The sequence below is a fragment of the Nymphaea colorata genome, chromosome 11 (genome assembly GCF_008831285.2).
Source record: "Nymphaea colorata isolate Beijing-Zhang1983 chromosome 11, ASM883128v2, whole genome shotgun sequence".
Classification (NCBI taxonomy): Eukaryota; Viridiplantae; Streptophyta; class Magnoliopsida; order Nymphaeales; family Nymphaeaceae; genus Nymphaea; species Nymphaea colorata.
The window spans coordinates 23,232,560-23,257,454 of record NC_045148.1 but is presented as its reverse complement, the minus strand read 5'-3'; the positions used below and the strand labels follow the sequence as shown (position 1 = coordinate 23,257,454).

The 24,895-nt window shown below is 38.8% G+C and overlaps 1 protein-coding gene across 1 annotated transcript; it reads left to right on the top strand.

Moving 5' to 3' along the window:
• Positions 1 to 337: 337 nt before the first annotated feature.
• LOC116263696 (tricyclene synthase EBOS, chloroplastic-like) lies at positions 338 to 2,514 on the top strand. Its single transcript, XM_050080383.1, has 6 exons — positions 338 to 420; positions 717 to 890; positions 1,264 to 1,443; positions 1,587 to 1,725; positions 1,886 to 2,074; positions 2,419 to 2,514. The coding sequence occupies exons 1-6, from the start codon at positions 338 to 340 to the stop codon at positions 2,512 to 2,514; spliced, it is 861 nt and encodes a 286-aa protein (XP_049936340.1).
• The last annotated feature ends 22,381 nt before the right edge of the window (positions 2,515 to 24,895 follow it).

Sequence of the window (24,895 nt, the reverse complement as noted above, 5' to 3'; positions counted from 1 at the left end):
CTTCCCCCCCCAAGCTTGCTCCTAATACCATGGCTGGGTTCAAGCCATGGAGCAGCACCCTTGTGAGATGTGAGCCTAGGGCTGAGGGCTGCGGTAGGTCTGCTGCTCAAAGGAGGCCTTCCAGATACCAGCCAAGTACATGGAACTATGACTTCATCCAGTCCATTACAAGGGCAATATCAGTAATTTTCCATACCTAAGATCTGATACTATTATTTTGTTTATTTTGGTATCATGATGTGATCCTAATTCAAAGACATGAAAATGAGAGCAGATTGAAACACAAAGGACCAGAGTTGAAGAATTGAGAAGAAAAGTCCGACAACTTATAACATCAATGATTGAGCAAGTAGCTCAGTTGGAGGTCATCGATTCACTAGAACGTTTAGGTGTAGCCTATCACTTTGAGAGTGAGGTCAGGTGATCGCTAGATGCCATATGCATGAGCACTAGAGGATTTGAGGACCTCTACTCTTCTTCACTTCGGTTCAGAATTCTGAGGCAACATGGCTATAATGTTTCTGCAGGTATACATGTATAGTATATAAACATGCCTTAATTCCAAAATATTGACTACGTGTATAGTATATAAACATGCCTTAATTCCAAAATATTGACTCAATAATTAGTTTTTAATCTAGACTGTCTATTACAAATATGTTAATTGACACTAACCATTAAAATTTGTTTTTGCAATTTGTAGAGTGCTTTGGTAGATTTACGGAACAGTCTGGCCGGTTCTCTAAGAATCTTCGTGAGGACGTGAGAGGGTTGCTGAGCCTCTACGAAGCATCACAACTAGAGTGTGAAGGAGAAACTGTGTTGGAAGAAGCTACAGCCATTTCTTCAGAGCATCTTAGAGCAAGGATAAGCTGCATGGACCAGAGGATGTCTTGACAGGTACAGTGTGCTCTGCAGGTTCCGCTCCACAGAAGGGTTCGCAGGGTCGAGGCCCGAGAGTATATTGAGACATTCGAGAGAGCGGACCGCAGAAGCCAAGTGCTGCATGAGTTCGCTAGGCTGGACTTCAACATGGTGCAGACAATCCACCAAAGAGAGCTCAGGGAGTTATCTAGGTACAATTCATTCTTGCACTTTGGCCTAAATAACTTGGTTAATAGTTTATAATAATGCAGCAACTAATGTCATTCCATGTATATATGTGTATCAGTAATGAATATCATGTATGTTACATTGTTGCTAGTTTGCATCATTGGGTCCACTAATAATCAACCATGAGTCCTTTGTTTTGGGTGTTTGCAGGTGGTGGAGGGACTTGGGCTTGTGTGAGCACATTAGTTTCGCCAGAGATAGGCTGGTGGAGAGCTACTTCATGGCAGGGGTGAAGATGCATGAGCCACAGTTCTCACAGTACAGGATGCAGCTCGCAAGGGTCTCCTACTTGATGGCCACCATGAGGACATCTTCGGCGAGCATCAGTCTGTTGAGGAGCTCGAACACTTTGTGCAAGTTGTTGAGAGGTAAAGGATGATTATGGTTGGTAAATTAGAGGTAGCAACTCTGTCTCTAGTTTCTGCTTACATCGTTCGGAGCCAATGTGGGTGCTCTATATTGTATATATGCAGGTGGGATCTTCAAGCGGCAGAGCAGCTCCCACAGTCACTGAGGATCTTCTATGTGGCTGTCTACAACACAACCAACCAGATCAGCTACACTGTTCTTAGGAGGCATGGCCGTGATATCACTTCACACATGAGGAGAGTGGTACGACACATTCTCTATCAAATCTTTCTTCTACTCTTAAAATCATCACATTAGTATATTAGCTTCACTTTCTAATTGACTTGCTCTCTTCTACTCTTGGTTAGTGGTGAGTGTGTGAAGAGCTTACTTGGTTGAAGCAAGGTGGCACCATGCCCAACAGACACCAAGGCTAGAGGAATCTTTGAGCAACATCCGGGCAGCGATGATCGGCCCTATTCTCCTCCATGCCTACTTCTTCCTCTCCCAAAACATTGAGGAACAAGCAATCCAGCAGCCGCAGTCTGAGTCCAACATCATCAACTTGTCATTCATGATAGTTCGTCTCTGGGCTGACCTCCAGAGATCCAGGGTTAGTTTAGTGTATTTTCTGCTGGTTAACTAGTATTAGCTTCTGAGTTGACAATGTTCCTGTTATGTTTTTCTATTTTGATTGTCTGATGATCTTCTCTTTATATGTTGAACACTTGATCGAAGGTTGGATTCGGGAGAGGGAACCTGCCTAGATCGGTCCAGATTTATATGAACGAGGCAAGGGTAGCAGAGGAGCAAGCACGGCAGCACATAATGTACTTGCTAAGGGATGCATGGAGGAGGCTGAACAGGGAGCTCCTCTCTGCTCAGCAGCAGCAGCAACAGACCGCCTTCTCTCGTTCCTTCATGAACATGGCTCTCAACATTGCGTGGGTCTCCCAGTGCATGTACGACTCTGAAGATGGGGTGGGTGTCTTGCAGCATGAGTCCATGGACTGTGTCTACTCTCTCATTGCTGAGCCCATCCAGACTGCCTAAGCAAATCACCAGTGCCGTTGTTTCCGACTCTATAAAAAATGGGTACATTAATAAATTAATTTCAGTACTCTATCTCTCTTTATCTCTCTCTCTCTCTCTCTCTCTCTCTCTGTCAAGTGTATGCACACAGTCACAATTTCCTTTATATCTCCACACCTGATAAAGCACTTCTTGTGGTCATCTCTAAAGATTTGGAACCATCCTCCTTTAGTCAAGCCGTTAAGCATCAGCATTGATGTGACGCCATGGCTGCTTAATTTAAAGCACAAGAAGAGAACAAAACATGAGATTTGGTGCATACTCTAAAAAATGTAAAACCCATGGGCAATAAGTGGGTTTACCAAATTAAATACAATTCTGAAGCAAGTGTGCAGAATGATCCAAGGCTTTCTTACCTTGTTCCTTGAAGTTAAAGAATCCATCTCCCTTTCTCCAAGCTCAAGCCTTCAGCTGTCGTCTAGACCTTTGTCGCCCTTGTTGCTGGAAAAGGGCTTGCGACCTGCATCCTTGATGCCACCGGAAATTGTTCCAGCTTCCTCTGGAGGTTGATGAGATCATCTTTGGCATTCAGGATGAGGCCGACCTTTTCTTTCATTAAACTGGTGACGGCTTCCAAAATAACAGAAACAGTGCTTCTGTAACTACGTCCATTACTAACGCCAACCTCCCCTGTTTCTTGGTAGGCGGGAAGAGCAGAGGAAAAGAATTAGAAGTGAAGAAATTAGGCAAATTAGGGAAGAGATCAAACATACAAAGGTGAGCAAGTGGGCATGCACCCTTCTAATTAGGTCCACCGCTGCCGTGGTGGAGAGTACATAAAGCGCCCCTCTAATTAGGTCCACCGCTGCCGTGGTGGAGAGTACATAAATACAACAAGGCTCTTGCTTTCTTTTAACTCAGAAAATTAAATTTCTCAAGTTGCTGAGTTTATGAGAGAATAAGTCTTTAAGGGTCCATTTGTTTGCCTCCAATCAGAAGCTTAACCGATTTGGGCTATGGTGAGCCCATAGGCTTCTATGCACACTTGGCGAAGTCCCATATATTTTTTCTGCTAAACAAATCTGGGAAAAATGTCTCAATCCCAATATTCTACACTTCCCTTTTCTCACCTTTGCAGATTTCTTTTTCTAGGGTTTTCATCTATCCTATTTTATTATGTAAAAAATTTGGATACGTGAACTTGTTTTTTTTTTGCTTTTCTCAAAATCACAAAGCTTATTTAGATATCTGGCTTGGGCAATTCATGGGTCTTGCACCAAATACTGGATAATAAGATACGACTCTAACCTTCTGCCCAAAATTGCTGACCCAAGACAAGAACGGGAGAGAGGAATGGATATGTAAATTACTGGATGTAAAAAATATTTTCTTCCCATACAACCTAACTTTTAACATTTCGTCTTAAAATCAAGTAATTTGGTATATATCCAATTGGATAGTAAACTCAAAATAAAACAAAGCTGAATTTATATATCCAAATCCAAATTTAAATATCCGAGTCCAATGCATAGTTAAAATCGGAGTTTGAATATACATCAAATCCAAAGTTATTACAACTAAAAATGTTCTCAAAGTTCAAGATCTGGACCCAGTTCAAAGTAAGGGTGTTTTCATATATAACAACCATCTTTTATGTATTTAAGATGTAATCTTCTCACCCACCATTTTGCGTAGGGCTAAGTTAATAAACTCCCTCAGTGCCTTGTTTTGCCCTTTAGTTTATAAAGGAGCTAAGAGAGCGTTTGGCAATAGAGACACTTTGTGAGTGTCCCATAAATCTACAGCAAAATTATAGATGGTTCATTGGACACTAGAGCTATTGTTTCATGAACCTTTATCAATTTTCTGGGCATATTCACGGAACCTTCACAATCAATGCTACCCCTTAAAGGAATACATTGCTCACGTGCACTTATTCAATTTTTATTAAAATATGAGAACGACATTTTTCAATTAATAAATTTGTTTCCACAACAATTTAAGAGCAACAAGTATTTCCTAATCAACGTTCTAATAGTTTGAAAATTCTTAGAAGGTGTAATCACCCCAAATTTTCTAAAATTCAATATTTATCATTTTCAAACATTTCATGATAGCAACTGCCTCAGCCCCTGCTCCACTTTCAACTGTATAGCAAACTTGGCCACGCATCCACCAAATGGGTGTCGCTTGCAAAAATACACCCTCCATCGCCACCGTCTCCACAAGGAGTGGAGAAATCCTGCATTTCTTCACCACTCGCACTGCCCAGTTCTTTTTCTTCACCATGTCCAGCAAGGTTATCTGAAGATCTCGGGAGATAAGGAGCTGAGAGAGAGACTCGCCTGTGATTCAGAGGTTGCCAGACGGGGCATTCCAGGCGTGAATTTCTCTGGAGCGCGTTTTTGACTGGAGGCGATTCAGAGGTCGAGTAAGGTGCGTTGGATTTGGGCACGTGTCTAGTATTTTTTATCCAATTTTCAGATTTTTTGGATAATCCTGTGAAGTGATATGGAATTGACAAGTGCCATAGGTTTCTAAAGGACCCTGCGACCACCTGCGACAGAGAGACTCACCTGCGATCTATACTGTCTTCAGCTGGGAAGCCGCTGCGCCAATATCTGGCCGATGCTGCTAGCTCAAATCAAAGAGATGAAACATTCAAGTGAGCCAAGTCCACTGAGCATAATACCCTGAAAATTACCTCCACCCCACTCAATGGTGCTAACTATTTGAGTTGGGAGAAGGCTGCTCGCTTGGTTCTTAGTGGAAGATCAAAGGCATGAGATATTAATGGGAAAATCAAAGATCCAGCCACTACTGATCCCAACTATATATTATGTGGATGCATAAAAATTAAATGGAGGTTGGATTGGCTAAGAACTAATAGACCAAATGTGTGGTGGGTGAAATAGAAAATGGAAAACATGGCATTAAACATTTCAGTAATTATAAACCTTTCTCCAAGATGGTCTCTTAGCTTCTCAACCATTGAAGCTTCTAGAAGAAGGCGATCTGTTCCTGTTTATCTGTGAGAAATGTGGTTGCTGCTGCATCATTTGGTTGAGGAGTAATACTATTTGAGCCCAACAGAAGACTTCAGATTGGGGAAGTAAAAAAGAACTGGCTTTCTCAGTTTCGGGAGGCATTTCCAGTGGTCTCCCAAGCTGATGTTCTCAGTGAAACCACACCAACATGACCAAGTCCTATTGGCTTCTGTCATGTTTGCTGAAAGCAGTTGCAATCTATTGATTTTTACAGATTCACTTGACTTTTGCAGATGGAAAACATGACATAAAAAACGTACAAGACCTAAATCAAACAAGGGAGAGAAAAAAAGAGCAGACGAAATGCACAAGATTCATACTTGACCAAAAAATTACAATCTGTCAACAATTTTGAACACAAGAACATATGGGATAATTGTTACCTTTCCTCCAAGATGGCATCTTAACTCCTGCGGCAGATCAAGTGCAGGACATATGTAAATACTGATGGCTTCAGCCTACAAAACAGAAAAGGTTCCGTAACATGATATAACAGCACCTCAACCACTTTAGCCTAGGATGGATAACCTTTCCCCAAGATGGAGTGCTGGACAAAAGTAAATTACCAACTTTTCAAGTTTTGAGAGGCAGACGATCTGTTTGTTTGCATCCATGGGACATGTTGTTGCTACTGCATCATTTTCATTTTAGTGGGTAGTAATGTCCACCAGAGACTTCAGATTGGGGAAGTATTGAAGCTTTAGGTATCTCAGTTTTGTGAGGCATTGCCAGTGGCCTCCCAAGCTGATGTCCTCATAGAAATAGTTTAGGAACAATGTCTCCAGTTGGGAGAGACCCCACAAGCATTGAGGCACCCTTCCCAATTTGACCTCATCAAGATTTGTGTCGCTCAAAGACAGAGACTTGAGGGAGGGTAGAAATGTTGATACCTCCGATGGCAATGGCGATGGCAGTAGTACTGCTGAGTCTGGATCCAACCATAGCTCAATGAGGTTAGGCAGTTGCTCAAGGAATTTCCATCCCAATCTTGCACTTAGGCAGCAACACAGTGACAGACTTTGGAGCTGAGTCACTTGACCGTCATGCCCCGCCAGCTCCAATAGAGCATCAAGCAAGCCTTTTGTCTGCATCCTTGGACAATTCACAAAATTTGCCTCTCTTAACCTTGGCATATAAGTCAATGTTGTTTCCCCTAATCTATCTGCTGGTCACCCTTCCCAGTTTAGCAAACCTTCCACCATCAACTCCTCAAGTATGGGAACATTTACAAGTGCCTTCAAGCTATTAGGTCCATACACCTTCAACGACTTGAGAGCAGGCATTTGATGAGGTAGTTTCTCTAGGCTATCACAAAATTATACTTCCAACGACTCCAAGGCAGGCCAGCTAGAGTCTTCAGCCTATCACATCTCCACACCATCAATGACTTGAGAGCAAGCATGTCATGTAAAATGCTCTAGGCTGTCACAATAACTCACATCCAATGACTCCAAGCTGGCATGTTAACAAGAGCCTTTAGGATATCACATGCCCACACCATCAGCGACTTGAGAGCAGGCATGTGATGAGGCAATTGCTCTAGACTGTCACAAAGTGGCACATCCAACCACTTGAGAGCAGGCATGTGATGAGGTAATCGCTCTAGGCTGCAGCATTCCTCCACCATCAACGACTCCAAGGCAGGCGTGCTAGCTATTTCACAGAGTGCTGGGCAATTCATGTCATTTAGTACTTTTAACGAGGTAATGCTTATTAGTTTTTCCCATAAGTGGCATCTTTCCAGCTTTAGTGAATGTAGCTTGGTATACTTAGTATTCAAATGCCAAACTGGCATCTTTCCTTTATAATCACCTATCTCAAAGCACTCCAGCCCAAGTGGAGGTTCCAATGCCTCCAACGCACCACTCTGTTCGTCATTACTATGTTCAGAAACACCTCCAGTAATTCCAAAGTAGAATTGCAAACTAATTATGCCATGCTTCTCCTTAAGCAATTGTGCAATTCTTGCACAGACAATTGGTTTTCTAGTTCCCCCCCAACCCTTGTATTGACAATTCCTCCTGTAGTTTGTTCAAGTCTTTTAGTTCCATAATATCGCATCCCTTTGTGTCCCCTTTGTCATCGCATGCCACAAATCTATGCAAGGTCCGCAAATTAGTAAGCTTCCCCAAGCCTTCCGCTATAAATTTCAATTCCCAGGTCCATTTCAGCCCAAGATACCTCAAGTTGCAGAGTTCACCCATTTCCTTGGGCAACTCTTCAATTTTACTATAATTTAAATCCAATGTTTGCAAGTTATAGAGTCTGCAGATTGAACTAGGCCACCGTCTCACTTTAGATTTGCTTTGATCGAGATATTTTACAAATGAAAGGTATTCAATGGACTTTGGCAGCTCATCCATTTCGCATCCCCTCAATGACAACACCCTCAACCACTTGAAATTGGTCAAGTGTTCAATATAAACCTGCAAGTAAGAATTGGAATCAGCAAACAATGTGCACACCTTATTTGCTGTTTCCAAGATATTATGCTTGTGTGCCTCTGCATCGTGTACACCATGTAATGACAGATGGCGGGTGTGCTCAGTAGTAGAGGCATGGCCATATTCCCTTGCACCTATATATAAGGCAAGGTCATGCAAAATGTCATGAAATTTGATGCTCTTCAAATCGATTTCTTCAATCAAACACCACCTTATCAAATCTTCAATGTATTGGTTTGTTGTCGCTTCAACATCTATGCCAACCTCAATCAATCGGTGTGCCACCCATTGCATGATTAATGAGCCAATTTTAATCTCATAATCCTTTGGATAAATGCAGCAATACACAAAACAACTCTTCAAATAATATGGCAAGTCCTCGTAGCTCAGCATGAGACCAGGAAGAATATCGCCACCTATTTCAGTGGACGATGATGAGGCTGCAGGAGTCTTCCATTCCCATATCTTACTATCCACGACGGACTTCCAGTCCTCCCTACTCATTTTCTTGGTCACCACACTTCTTTACTATTCCCTCTCCAACAAATTTGATCTTATGCATCACCGAATCTTCCTCTGTTCGGCCTTCTCTTAAAACCTCCTTCAGAAACTAGTCCCGACTTTGGTGGAAACTAAATTCTAGCAATTCATGCATATAAAAAGCACCCATCCCCTCCGACACATATTTCATTATACTAGTAATCAAAATTTTGCTCCCGATTGCACCCACCATCAATGTTCCCTGTATCTCTTCCTCCCACCATTTTACTTCCCATAGAGCATCTAGGACTAACAAAATTTTTTCCTTTGAGAGCTCGTTCAGTAATTATGTGCATAAGTCAGTCAAGGAACAATCAATGTTTTCTCCAGAACTCTTGCACAGTTCCCTTAGTATCTGCCGCACCAAATCCTTATGGTTTGGCCTTTCCAAAACACAAACCCACCACCTGCGTTCCACAAACTGTTGTTCAACTTCATTAAATACCATGTTTGCAAGAGTCATTTTACCGATCCCTCCCTTTCCAACAATGGAGATAATATAAGCAACACCCTTCTCAGTCTTACTACAAAAGTCATTCGACGAGAGCACTTCTACTAATACCTTTTTATCATTCTCCCTGCCAATGGGCAGTTGTATGCCTATTTGATGGGTTGCCTCTTTGGGGTTGACATGTTCACCTTGAACAGGGTCCTTACCCGCCCCTTTTGGTGTTGTTTTGAGCCTATCCACCATGTCCCAATCTTTCTTTATTTTATCATGCCTTTCATTGATTTTCTTGATTTTGTTACCAAGTTGGGAACGAAAAGAAACATCTTCATAATAGGAAGAGAGAGCTGTGGTCAAAACCGCTTCCGTACCTGATCCCTCTTGCTGGCCTCAATTTTCCTTTGATATCCTTCGTTGATGTCCTCGGCATCATAAAGAACATCCTTGAGCTCAAACTCTAGTTCTTTGTCACACTCCTTGCTGAAAAAGGACTCGATCAGCATCTTTGATGGCCTTTTGGAAGATTTTTCAGGATCCTTTGGAGCTATTTCAGATTGTCTTTGGCATTCAAGATGTAGTCTTTCGTCTCTTTCAACAAATTGGTTGCAGTAGAAATGGCTGTTTGCACAGGAGCATCTATTACTGCCCCCATCTCCTGCAACCCCACTCCCAGTTTCTCGGTAGATTGAAGGGCAGAGGAAGAGAAGCAATTTCAGAAGGATGCAAAGAAAATAGGCAAAAAACTGCACATAAAATTCAAATTGAGCAGGTGGGTCCATTTCATCACCACCACCACCACATTATCCTCTTGTGAGTGGTAGAGCGCTGAGGTAATCAAGTTACGGAAGAAATTCGGCCCTTGACGGCTCAAGATATTCCGCCCTCAATTTCGTCAGTTGTTGCTCATTGGCTTCAGTCCTTTCACGCTGTTTCGTCAATTCCTTACACTGTATTCTTCTTCTCTTCCAAACTACTACGTTCATATTGCTGCTTCTTTTCTCTCTCCAATTCATTATATTTTCTTTATTGACATTAACTTTAATTCCCATCAATCGTGGCGTGATCTGTTATAATACTAGAATACATGAGAAAAATACTCATCAGCACATTTTTTATAGGTTGTGTTAAAGAAGAAATTCAATTTCTTAATTTACTTGCTCCTAAATAAATCTGGTAGAAAAATCCCCAAAGCCAAGCCTTCTACATCCACTAGAGTTCCCCCTTTCGGACTTGTCAGATTTCTTGTTAATCTTTTATTTCATTGATTTTATTATGTAAAAATATTTTACATATATGATCTGCAATCCAAATTTATTTAGCATAAAGTAGATATTGGACTCGGTTGCAAAAATACATATTAAATCCGACAGCAATATCTTAACCTTTCTCATAATGTTGAGATTCGCATAAAGTAATATGAGAGAGAGAGAGAGAGAGACACACACACACACCAAAAGATGATGGTTGAACCAAGTGGACAATTATATACATCTAAGTGCAATGTTAAAAACATTTTTTTTCTATAACAATCAAACCTTTTAGATATTATCTTAAGAGTATTTTCGTAGTTAATAGTTGAGATCGTAAGTCTGAAGCCTTTGTACCCCATCCCTAATGTCATTAATACACACACACCCGATACCACTTGGCTAAGGGATAAAGCCATACCTCTCAAATTTATATTAAAAGATATTTTAAATAAAATGTGAACCTCTTAATATGTATATAATTAATACCAAATTTATAAAAATCATGTTTCGGTTCAAGTTATTTTCATGAAAAAATTGTTCTTTTCTACAATGTTCAAAATTTTGATGTTAAAAGAGCCATTCATTTTTAGATTATTAAAAACATTATTAACATCCAAAATATGATTAACTTAATATATATACATATATATATATATCTGTGTGGGTGTGTGTTTGTGTGTTTGTTTCTTACCAAATTTAAAATCATGTCTATAAGTTTAGATTGCACAGAAAACTGGTTTTGCGGCCTCCAGCAGAATAGAAATTGATCATTTTCATGACGGTGGTTGGGAGAACAACATAGATAAAAAAGAAATAAGGCACTTTTGTCAACTATTATTAGTTCATATATATATATATATATATATATATATTGCACAAAGACCCAGCCATCCACCTAGGGCCCACATTCTTGCTTTTTAAATAAAAAGAGAAACACTAGATGCATGCTGGACCAGGCCTCGGCATTGGGCTATGCCAGCCCGACCCGACAATTTTGTGCGGTTAACTACCTGGGCTTGGACCCGGCCAGCCCGCTACCCGGCCCAACTATTAACGGGTCAGGCCAGACCCGGTACCGGGCCATTATAAGAATGCTTGAGGCCTGGCCCATTTTTTGCAGCCTCCGTGGCATCGCTTCTGCCAGACTGCCACTTCCTCCTGCACCTTTCCTCCACTGCTTCACACTCCGATTGGACCGGCCAAACACAACATGCTCTTCAACCACCGCCCTGCCTTCCCCATCTTATGAATGTCACCTGATTCAGCCAAACGGAGAACAATCATTCACATCGGATTCATTCCAATGGAGAACAACCATCCACACACACACACAGACACAGAGAGAGCGAGAGAGAGAGAGAGAGAGAGAGAGAGAGAGAGAAACTGGTGACAATGGAATCGATGATTCCTCAAGCCGAGCAGTAGTAGGGCAGCGACAAATGGTTTGGATTGCAACGAATTGGTGATGGCATGGTAGGCACGGCCGCGCGAGCTGGGAGGTACGATGATGGCGATGCAGCCTGGGGAGATGCCGACGGTGAAGGAAGAAAACGAAGACTAAAACTTTCAATTTTTGAAAGTTTGAAACCTTTACAAAGGAAACAGACTTAAAAATGAATTTAAAATTTAAAAATAAAAAAATTGTTGGGCTTACTGGGCCCGCGACAGGCCGCATATACTGTCCGATACCCAGTCAGCAAAGTTACAGGGCCCGGCCGGGTCTGATCATGCAGGCCCATGCCTATGCTCGACTCCCTCAAGGGTGGCAATGACTCCACCTCCTCCTCCCCCCAACCCAACTTTCTGTTTTTAGTTCTTTTTTTCTTTTTTTTTTGAGGTAGGGGACGTGATTGCCCAATGCAATGCATGTGTCAGAAGCTGGAGCATTCAGAAACTTGTCAACAAATATTTTTGTTTCTTTTACCATTGCCAAGTTCTGCCACATCAGTTTTGATCTTTCGCATTTATTTTTTCATTATGAAATGTCAAAGGTGGTGGTTGGATGATTCAGTTATTTGGAGGTTGGCCTGATCATTCTCCACTATATATCTCTGCCTAGCTTCGTGTTAACGGGGACAGTATTTGTTAAGGAGAATTCATCTATCTGGATTGGTGCAACATCTGATATGAGTTTATTTGTCTTCAAATCATAACATAATCATTCGTATAACAATTTGTTAAAACTGTAATAACAAATTATTGATTTTTTGTATTTTTGTTGTAGTAAGAATTCTCTAGAAGCAACCTCATGTATGCATTTACACCTATTTTGAAGTAATGAATTTGAATGCACATTCATTACTCTGAAAAAGTTAGTTGATATGAAAAAAGAAAAAAGTAACACTTTAATTAAAAAGATTGAATGGGATTTATATTTAAGAAATGACTTTTGATTGAATTCGAATTCGGGTTCAGTGTTAACTAAATATCCCATCATATTCCGATTCAGGTTTCTTTTGGAATTCAACTTCAAATGAATTATCATATACCCAATTTATACGTTTTGAATATCTGCACATTCTTAACATATCGTAATGTGGTTTTGGCTCTTGTATTTAAAAGTTGGATTCAGGTGTGGATGTAAATCTAAATCAAATTTGAATTGTGAATTTAAATAAAATTTGAATGTGGATACGGCATGGATTTTTCTTCCTTCGTATTTAAATCCAAATTCAAATTGGAATTATGAATATCCGATAAATTTGATATGGTAAGATGAGATTTTATTTGAATCCAATCCTTTAACATTCATGTGTCACTGCAGTTTATTTTTTTCTTTTTCTCATTAACAGATTGTTTAGAGTCTTTGGTACTTAACCACGTCAAGAAAGATCGGCCAAAAATCCTACTGAAGCTATCACGTAGCTTTATTTTTCATCAAAAATCCATAAACCTTCTGTTTTATTGTAAGACTTTTATTCCAGTGTGGCCAACAAAAGCTTACATGCTCATTCATTATCAAGGGAGGAAGTCAGATTCAAGATCGGTACCTTTTATCTAGTTAGGTTCAAGATTAATACATACCTTACTATTAGTTTTAGACCACTACTTTAGCGACCTTTGAATCCTTCTTCTCTTGATAAACCATTTATTTGTCATTATATTAGCAATCCCGAAAGAGTCTTCCCTCAGAAATGCTCCTTCGACGGGATTTGAGTACAACAGGATCAGGGGAGGAGCTTCCTTCATCTACTTCCTCTAGAGTAGACGATTCATCCTCATTATCTAGGCTTCATCTTATACCTAATGATGGGAGGGGCGTCTTCTCATAATTGCCAAGATTAGATAGGATGTCTTCATTTCAATTTACACATGCATACAAAGATTTTTGTGATAGTTTCAAAAGCATTTCAAACTCTTGAAATTAAAGGCTTTGGAGACTTTGCTTAGACACTTTCTTTATGAACTTTAGTTTATCTCTGACCTACAACAAATGTAATGAAGTTGTTACAATATTTAAATTATTTTCCAAACTAGTTAATCCTAGTTTCCATCCAGGAAAGAGAATTTAAAAACACACTTTCTATTTCTCTCTCTTATTTCTCTTTCTCTCTCTCTCTGATTTCTCTCTCTTTTTAGATCTCTCTCTCTAAAATTTCTCTTTTCTCTCTCTCCCTCTCTCTTCAGTTATCTCTCTCCCTTTTTTAAAATCTCTTTCTTCCTCTCTCTTTATTTTACCTCTCTTTTAATCTGTCTTTTTTCTTTTTTCTTTCTTTAATCTTTCTCTCTTGGATTTTTCTATTTCTCTCTCCTATTTTTCTCCCTCTCTCTCGGTGATTTCTCTCTTTTTAGATCTCTCCCTAAAATTTATCTTTTTCTCTATCTCTTCAATTCTCTCTCTCCTTTTTTAAAAATCTTTCTTTCTCTCTCTTTCTTTTACCTCTCTTTTAATCTCTCTTTTTTCTTTTTTCTTTTTTAAACCCCCCCTCTCTTTCTCTCTCTCTCCACCCCTTTTAAACAAATGATGGGTAGGACAATGGTTGGGTTAGGCAGCGTGTTACAGCCATGTCTTCAGTTTGATTCTTGGAGGGTGCTATCCTAATGGTATTGAGGAACGATATTGATTTTGAGATTAGGGGTGCCATTATGAGGTCAACTTGACTGGTTCCTGCCTCCTCCCCCACCCACCTTTTCTCCCCTCCTTTTAGACTTCTCTCCCTTTTATTCTCTCTTCTAAATTCTCTCTCTCTCTCTCTCTCTCTCTCTCTCTCTCTCTCTCTATTTATATATTAAACAAAAAAAGCTCCCATTTTGCTTGGCCCAAAATCATTCAACTGAACCAAGGCCAATATTAAGGTGCAATACCCATGATCCTTATCATTCGGACTAAACTTGGATGACATACAACTCATTTTTAAAACCTTTTTTTATTTAATATGCATATTGTGGTATGAATGACTTATCTAATTTTCTTTCAAGCATAGAGAATTCTTTCTCTTTTTATTTAACTTTCATATTCACCATGCATACGTAAGATCACCGACACCCACAACCACTCCTTTAGGAAACCAAAGCAAAACATGATAGAGTTAGGCTAAAACTTGAGATTAACTTGTGTTTCAAAAGATGTCTATTAACTTTCTTTACTTTACAAATGATCATTTCATTAAACCATTTTTATAAAATTTTATCAAAACTCTTCTTTCAAAAATTGACATAATTTTATTTACTTTAAATGATTATTACAAATCAAATGATTCATTAGTTAAGATTATTTCTTCTAAAACATATCTCTTACCATTTTATCAAACAAAAATTATCGAACTTTCTTTTCCAATGCCTAATGAACAATTTTCTTATTTTAAGGATTGACTCTTACATCTTGTTTTGCTTTACCATCCACCACATTGCATTTAAGTTGAGGAAATGCACCAAGAATGAAGAATGCCACAGAAAAACTAAGCATCATACCAATGGCTGGTGTTCCCCTTTTATAGTTTGCAAAACATATTCTCACTGGCGAACCAAAAGAAGTTTTGGGATGCAAACAATATGGCTCTGGTGGTGATTAATTTCTTCTCATAAACAAGCTTGTAAGGACGGACCACAGATGATATTGATTCTTAATTCTATATCATTATGGGTATAAAAGTCTTGACTTATATCATTATACAATGTGATCTTTAAACTAGTTGTACTTCTAATCTCCCCAGTAGATTTATTCACCATCCATGCATCTTCCTCTTGAAGTGGACTTATAGAACAATTTTTTCTTCTCAAATTAGATGTTTCAAAAGCTTATGACAAAATGAGATTGTCTTCTGCACTTTGGGCTTTCTTATTTGGGATTTTGTGAGGATTGGGTGAGGAAAAATAAGACTTGTGTTTCTACTGCTTTCTTTGTTGTTGCCTTTAAGAAGAGAGGGAACCACTTTTTGTAGCCATAGAGGTCGATGACAAGGGGACCCTCTCTCTCCTCTTCTCAAATTAGATGTTTCAAAAGCTCATTTCTCATGAATTTGGAAAATCTAGCGGTGTTTGGGCAACAGTAAGAATGTGAAAATTTGGTATGAGTATTGGGGATAGGGGATTCTAGAACAACCACTCAAGCAAGATGATCTTATGAAATCACACAGTCACATGCAAGCTACAGTGGAGGCAGTTCTTACCCACAAGCAAGAATTTCTTGCTAGAGATATATTTTCTACGTCAGTGTAGTTTCTTATTAGTTCTTCTTCTCTTATTGATTGTCATGTTGTTCTGACATGAGGTACTCATAAAAACTCCCGGCTGTCTAGTTATCAATCAATAATTTTCACATGGGCTATGCTCACCTATTTTTATAGTTGAACAGAAAGAAGTGGATCAATGGCAAAAACTTTCGAAAATTTTGACTTGCCATATTTATTCTTCACCATGAAAGACTTCAAAACCACTTGTCCAGTCACTTTAGTGTTGCATGTAGAAAAGAAAGAGAGAAAGAAAAAAAAAGATTGGCCCACAAATTTTAATTGATTTAAATTTAGGCCATTGACATTTCCACAATGAAAATCAAATCTACAATGGTAAATTTTTCAAACAAACAAAGCCACTTATCATGCATATCTAACTTTAGTTTTCTTTTGATTTGGAAGCGTGGTGCCTTCCAAGATAATATTTTCCACATATCACTTGCTTTTTCATTCATAATAACATGGGGAAAATGGATAAGTGAGTTGCGAACAAGGTTGTCATTGTGAAAAAAAAAGAGAAGTGAGACAAATGTTTTAAATTACAAATAAATCAACTTGTTGTTCACCCTACGAAAATGGAAAGAGAAGGAAGAGGAAGGTTGTGCTCTACAAGCTGGCAAGGTCCATGATTGGTGTTAAATAAATCCGGAAAATTTCCCAATCCACAAACATCTACATCACCTACACTTCCTCTTTCTCACATTTGTCAGATTTCTCATTGTATTATGTAAAAGTTTGGATGCATGATTTTTTTTTCCAAATCCAAAATTTTATTTATCTCATCCAAGTTGCGTGATCTGACCATTGACTAGAAGTACAACTTGTTCGTGCCACGAGGGAATGCCATCGACCTTGCCAAACTTAAGGCTGGCCATCCCTATTATGAAGAGACAAAGCTGATGATGTCCACGACTCATACTAATCCAGTTGAGCTGTTTTATTCCGACAAACTCTGTTTGACATAACTATGAGCTCAGAATGGGATGTGAAAGGCCTCTCTAACAATAGCAACAGGGCATGATCAAGTGGCAGTAGCCATGCAAAGTTGGCTCAGACCAATTACGTACTCAGGGTCAGGTTTTGTTACTAGTCTTTTGACCTATTTCCTTTCAAGTGGCCTTTTGTTTTTTAATTTCATTTTGTAGAAGTTAGAGCAAAAGAAGAGAGAAAAGCTTCACTTTGGATACTTTCTTGATAAGTGTGTAAACTTTCTGATTTTGACTCCCTAAAGTCTATCGATAGTGGGCCCTTTTTTTTTCAAGACAGTCATTCATTTTTTTTAAGAAATTCTTTGTTTTAAATTTTTAATGGTGTCTCAGCATTAATCATTTTTCTTGCTTTAAAACATTAAAAAATCAAATACCAATAATTTAACATGTCATAGTATTATAAGAGAAATTATCGCTATAGTGAAAATATAATATACATGATGGGTATTATTGAATGTCTCAGAATGAGAACGTAAAGCTAATTGTTGAGAGATCAGTGAGTCCTTAAGGTCTCTTATTTGTGTAATATGTGGCTTATAGCAAGAGTATTACTTCTTTTTCAACAAAACCTGGTTAGCTAAATTTAAGTTTGATTTCACAAGGTAGAGTAGCTAAATTGCATTTGATGTCTGTTTGTAATCACCTATACAAAATTGACCATTTGCAATTCAATCTATCCCCACATGTCAAGAAAGACCCAAGCGGTGTAGCGTAGTTGTTCAGACTGATGGGCCAATGAAAGTTTACTATTAGTTCATTTATTATGGCTGCAATTGTTGGAGACTGCAAAAGATAGATGTGTGATGCTTTAGTTGACATGTGTACTGCTCTCCACCGAAAACCGAGTTAGAGGGAAAAAGGGAGGAGTTTCAACCTCTTCAGGGTATTCATATAAACTCAAACAAAAAGCAGAATTGTGAAATGAATTTAATCCAAACCATCAATCAGTAAAGAAGACACGGTGACAAGAGCATCATTTTTATTACAATAGACCAATGGTATTCATATAAACTAAAGCAAGAAAAGGCAGTTGTGATATGAATTTAATCCATAATATCCACCAGTTAAAAAGTCAAAGTGACGAGAACATCACTTTCTTTATGATAGACAAAGGTATTCATACAAACTAAAGCAAGAAAAAACAGTTGTGAAATGAATTTAATCCAAAGCATCCAGCAGTCACAAAGACAGTGATAAGACAATAATTTTATTTACTATAGACCAAACATTATTTATTACATATTTTCAGGTTCATTCCCCTTTTAATAATTATTCTCAATTTCTATGGAAACTTTCCAAAATACATACAAATATTTTACACGTCCAGTGACATATGGATATGCTCTTGTGCTGAAATCTATAAAATTTTAAAGGATTCTTGAAGTCTGATTTGTGGATCAAATATTCTATAATTATAATTAAAAAGCAAGCAGCCAACTGGGAACCTTATATGACACACCACAAAGTATGCACACAAAGGCAACAATCTAATGGAAACTTTCTGCTGTGTAAGGAAAGGCCATGAGTTTTTTCACGGCCAAATTATAAAAGAAGGTGACGACTTTTACAGCATGAGCTGCTTGTTTTTTTTTACACAATTTTACTTCTTGTGGTAGTAAGTGCTAATTCTTGTAGCGACATTGTTTCTATTTTGTTCGGCTAAAAGGAAAGACTTCAAAGCTCCTTTTTTTTTAATTGGTGAAAACTATAGAACAAAGTGCAAAGATGAAGCTAGGAATTTTTTGTTGTAGGAACCAAACTATAGTTTCTAAATTTTTACAGAACCAGAAATATATTTATTTTATACAGGATAAACTAAAATATTTAAAATTTAAAAATAAATTATTTTTGTTTTTTTAAAAAACCAATAAGAAATACAACCCCTACCAGCCCCCCCTGTCTCCAGTACTCCCACTCTCCACCGAAAACCGAGTTATAGGCCAGTCCCCATGCTCTTTGAGAATGAAAAGCGAAAAAAAAAGGAAGAAGAAATTTAGCATATTTTTATAATTAAAATTTAAAAAAAAAATCACCCCCACCATTTACAAGGTTGGACACATCTGATTATGGACCTGATTTTGAACTGTAGCTAGTAAAAAAGCATTGTGCCATTACTAATCAAATTTGTGTTCCTTTATGTTTTATGCCATATTCAGGCCCAAGTCCAGTTTGTGTTACAGAGATCCAACCCGATTATGTCTATATTTGGGATCATATGCTTCTTGGATCCAAATTCAGTTTTGAAAAGTAGAACCTACATCTGAATCCCAAGTCCTCCCTGAATCCAAACCACTGGCATCAATAGTTGCGCATAGGGATGCCTATATATCTGCTTTGGATAGAAAATCTAATCGATCTGTTTCGAAGAAATCAGATATGAAAAAAGAAAACATATCCTATTAAAAAGTAGGATTGAATTCAGCTTTAATAATTCGCTTCCAATCAGATTTTCGGATATACATAAACATCCGGTTGGATTTGGATATGGATTTGAATTAGATTTGTTATTAAGCAAATATCTTATATCTATTGTTCTTATATTTTGAAAATAGGTCAAATTCAGTTCAATATTTGTATTTAGATATGAATATGGAAATTAAATTGAAATCAAATTCAGTTTGTGAAATAGGATTCCAGATTTGGATTTAGAGAAGGCTAAAGGTAAATCCAATTTGACTATGATCCATTGACATCCCTAATTGTGGTTGAAGGGGTAGCTTTGTCCTTCCTTCATTTCTTTCTCCTTTGGCAGCTTCTATGACAACTAGTGAGGTTAGTGGTTTCTTTTGTGAAAGAGGCCTGAAAGATAGTTGGGTCTGCCACATGTTTTCATCATTCTTTTCTTTTTCCTCTTTTCTCTTACATTCTTCTCTTGGAACAAAGGCAAAAACACATGGTGGCTGGTGTGGGCCGGCTGCCGACACCAACCCATTAAAATTTTCATTGAAACAATGAATTTATTCTACATTTATACAAAGAATTATAACTTAAATACCATCTTTTAGTGCATTTTATTTTCGCTCAAAGAAAGTGTGTCAAACGACTATAGCTTATGTAAGCAACATAATGTAAGTTGTTACTCTTCATTGAAATTCTCTAACCATTATAGACACACAATGTGTACTCGATTGCCACTCTCTATAAGCTAGCAAACCATGTTCATAATATTGTTGAAACGACAAGTTGCACTACTTAATGGTGAAGGGGTGCAATTACTCAAATACAAGTAAAAAATAAACATGGTCTTTCATAAAAATGGTTTTAAGTGCCGAACATTAGCTAATAAGTGTCGGATTATAATGCATATCAAAAACTTAAAGAAAGAATGCATTCTATCTATAAAATAAAAGTACCAAATAATTATGGCTTGGGCAAGTGTCATAGTTTAATGCCTTCTATTTATATACAAAGAAAATAGCATTAAACATTTATAGCTTACACAAACACCATATTTTAAGAGATTGAACCTAATTAAAATTCTCTAACCATTATAGACACGCAATGCACACTCAGATGCAGCTCTATATAAACTACCAAACCAATCCTGAGCTAAGTCATCCGAGAGGCAGTGAAAGCATTCAGCATTCAACAACAAATACACACACTGTTCTAATGGCTGCTCATCTTGCGTCCCTTTCCACTCCTTTCGATACTTCCCCCAGGCTTGCTCCTAATACCAAGGCTGGGTTCAAACCATGGAGCACCACCCTTGTGAGATGTGAGCCTAGGAATGAGGGGTGCGGTTGGTCTGCTGCTCAAAGGAGGCCTTCCAGATACCAGCCAAGTACATGGCACTATGACTTCATCCAGTCCATTACCAGCGCAACATCAGTAAATTTCCATACGTCTGATCTGACACTGTTATTTTGTTTATTTTGGTATTATGATCTGATCCTACTTCAAAGACATGAAAATGAGAGCAGATCGAAACACAAAGGACCAGAGTTGAAGAATTGAGAAGAGAAGTCTGACAACTTATAACATCAACGACTGTGCAAGTGGCTCAGTTGGAGCTCATCGATTCACTCTAACGTTTAGGTGTAGCCTATCACTTTGAGAGTGGGGTCAGGCGATCACTAGATGCCATATGCAGGATCACTAGAGGATTTGAGGACCTCTACTCTTCTTCACTTCAGTTCAGAATTCAGAGGCAAGCTATAATGTTTCTGCAGGTATACATATATAGTATATAAACATGCGTTAATTCCAAAATATTGACTCAATAATTAGTTTTTAATCTAGACTGTCTATTACAAATATGTTAATTTACACTAACCATTAAAGTTTCTTTTTGCATTTCGTAGAGTGCGTTAGTAGATTAAGGGAACAGTCTGGCCGGTTCTCTGAGAATCTTCGTGAGGACGTGAGAGGGTTGCTCAGCCTCTATGAAGCATCATAACTAGTCTGTGAAGGAGAAACTGTGTTGGAAGAAGCTACGGCCTTGTCTTCCGAGCATCTTAGAGCAAGGATAAGCCATATGGACCAGAGGATGTCTCGACAGGTACAGCGTGCTCTGCAGGTTCCACTCCACAGAAGAGGGTCGCGGCCCGAGAGTATATTGAGACATTCGAGAGGACGGACAGCAGAAGCCAAGTGCTGCATGAGTTTGCTAGGCTGGACTTCAACATGGTGCAGACAATCCACCAAAGAGAGCTCAGGGAGTTATCCGGGTACAATTCATTCTTGCACTTTTGCCTAAATAACTTGGTTAATATTTGATAATAATGCAGCAACTAATGTCATTCTACGTATATATGTATATCAGAAATGAATGTCATGTATGTTACATTGTTGTTGGTTTGCATCATTGGGTCCACTAACAATCAACCATGAGTCCTTTGTTTTGGGTGTTTGCAGGTGGTGGAGGGACTTGGGTTTGGGCGATCACATTAGCTTTGCCTCAGATTGGCTGGTGGAGAGCTACTTCATGGCGGTGGGGAAGATGCATGAGCCACAGTTCTCACAGTGCAGGATGCAACTCGCCAGGGTCTCCTACTTGATTGATGGCCATCGTTGAGGACTTTTTCGGCGAGCATCAGTCTGTTGAGGAGCTCGAACGATTTGTGCAAGTTGTTGAGAGGTAAAGGATGATTATGGTTGGTAAATTAAAGGGAGAAACTCTGTCACTAGTTTCTACTCTTCACATCATCACATTAGTATATTAGCTTCACTTTCTAATTTACTTGCTCTATTCAACTCTTGGGCAGTGGGTGAGTGTGTGCAGAGCTTACTTGGTTGAAGCAAGGTGGCACCGTGCCCAACAGACACCAAGGCTAGAGGAATATTTGAGCAACAACCGGGCAGCCATGACTGGCCCTATTCAACTCCCTGCCTACTTCTTCCTCTCCCAAAACATTGAGGAATAAGCAATCCAGCAGCTGCAGTCTGAGTCCAACATCATCAACTTGTCATCAATGATAGTTCATCTCTCGGCCGACCTCCAGAGATCGAGGGTTAGTTTATTGTATTTTCTGTTGGTTAACTAGTATTAGCCTCTGAGTTGACAATATTTTTATTCTGTTTTTCTGTGTTGATTGGCTGATGATCTTCTCTTTATATGTTGAACACTTGATTGAGGTTGGATTCGGGAGAGGGAACCTGCCTAGATCGGTCCAGATTTATATGAACAAGGCAAGGGTAGTGGAGGAGCAAGCACAACAGCACATAAGGAACTTGCTAAGGGATGCATGGAGGAGGCTAAACAGCGAGCTGCTCTCTGCTCAGCAGCAGCAGCAACAGACCGCCTTCTCTCGTTCCTTCATGAACATGTCTCTCAACATTGCGAGGGTCTCCCAGTGCATGTACGACTATGAAGATGGCGTGGGTGTCTTGGAGCATGAGTCCATGGACCGTGTCTACTCTCTCATTTTCGAGCTCATCCAAACTGCCTAAGCAAATCACCAGTCTCACTGTTTCCCACTCTATCAACCATGTTGGTGCCCATTAACCAAATCCTACTTATGATGCTATGTATCATCATTTAATAAAATGGGTACATTAATAAATTAATTTAAAAATACTCCCTCTCTCTCTCTCACTCTCTCTCTCTCTCTCTCTCTCTCATGTATGCACACACTCATAATTTCCTTCATAACTCTACACCTAATAATGCACTTCTTGTGGTCATCTCTAAAGATTTGGAACCATCCTCCTTTAGTCAAGCCGTTAAGCATCAACGTTGATGTGATGCCATGGCTGCTTAATTTAAAGCACAAGAAGAGAACAAAACATGAGATTTGGTGCATACTCTAAAAAATGTAAAACCGATGGGCAATAAGTGGGTTTACCGAATTAAATACAATTCTAAAGCAAGTGTGCAGAATGATCCAAGGTTTTCTTATCTTGTTCCATGAAGTTAAAGAATCCATCTCCCTTTTTCTGAGCTCAAGCCTTCAGCTGTCGTCTAGACCTTTGTCACCCTTGTTGCTGGAAAAGGGCTTCTGACCTGCATCCTTGAGGGTCACCGGCAATAGTTCCAGCTTCCTCTGGAGCTTGATGAGATCGCCTTTGGCATTCAAGATGAGCCCGACCTTTTCTTTCAATAAACTGGTGACGGCTTCCAAAATGACAGAAAGAGCAGTTCTGCAAGTGCGTCCATTACGAACGCCAACCTCCCTCCTTTCTTGGTAGATGGGAAGAGCAGAGCAAAAGAATTAGAAGTGAAGAAATTAGACAAATTAAGGAAGAGATCAAACTTACAAAGGTGAGCAAGGGGGCATGCGCCCCTCTAATTAGGTCCACCGCTGCCGTGGTGGAGAGTACATAAATACAACAAGACTCTCGCTTTCTTTTAACTCAGAAAATTAAATTTCTCAAGTTGCTGAGTTTATGAGAGAATAAATCTTTAAGGGTCCATTTGTTTGCCTCCAATCAAAAGCTTTACCGATTTGGGCCATGGTGAGCCCATAGGCTATGCACACTGGCGAAGTCCCACATATTTTTTCTGCTAAACAAATCTGGGAAAAATGTCTCAATCCCAATCTTCTACACTTCCTTTTCTCACGTTTGCAGATTTCTTTTTCTTGGGTTTTCATCTATCCTATTTTATTATGTAAAAAATTTGGATACGTGATCTTGTTTTTTTTTTCTTTTCTCAAAATCACAAAGCTTATTTAGATATCAGGCTTGGGCAATTTATGGGTCTTGCCCCAAGTACTGGATAATAAGATACAACTCTAACCTTCTGCCCAAAATTGCTGACCCAAGACAAGAACGGGAGAGAGGAATGGATATGTAAATTACTGGATGTTAAAAATATTTTCTTCACATACAACCTAACTTTTAACATATCGTCTTAAAATCAAGTAATTTGGTATATATCCAATTGGATAGTAAACTTAAAATAAAACAAAGCTGAATTTATATATCCAAATCCAAATTTAAATATCCGAGTCCAATGCATAGTTAAAATCGGAGTTTGAATATACATCAAATCCAAAGTTATTACAACTAAAAATGTTCTCAAAGTTCAAGATCTGGACCCGGTTCAAAGTAAGGGTGTTTTCATATATAACAACCATCTTTTATGTTTTTATGATGTAATCTTCTCACCCACCGTTTTGCGTAGGGCTAAGTAAATAAACTCCCTCAGTGCCTTGTTTTGCCCTTTAGTTTATAAAGGAGCTAAGAGAGTGTTTGGCAATAGAGACACTTTGTGAGTGTCCCATAAATCTACAGCAAAATTATAGAAGGTTCATTTGACACTAGAGCTATTGTTTCTTGAACCTTTATCAATTTTCTGGGCATATTCACGGAACCTTCACAATCAATGCTAACCCTTAAAGGAATACATTGCTCACGTGCACTTATTCATTTTTTATTAAAATATGAGAACGACATTTTTCAATTAATAACTTTGTTTCCACAACAATTTAAGAGCAACAAGTATTTCTTAATCAACGTTCTAATAGTTTGAAAATTCTTAGAAGGTGTAATCACCCCAAATTTTCTAAAATTCAATATTTATCATTTTTCAAACATTTCATGATAGCAACTGCCTCAGCCCCTGCCCC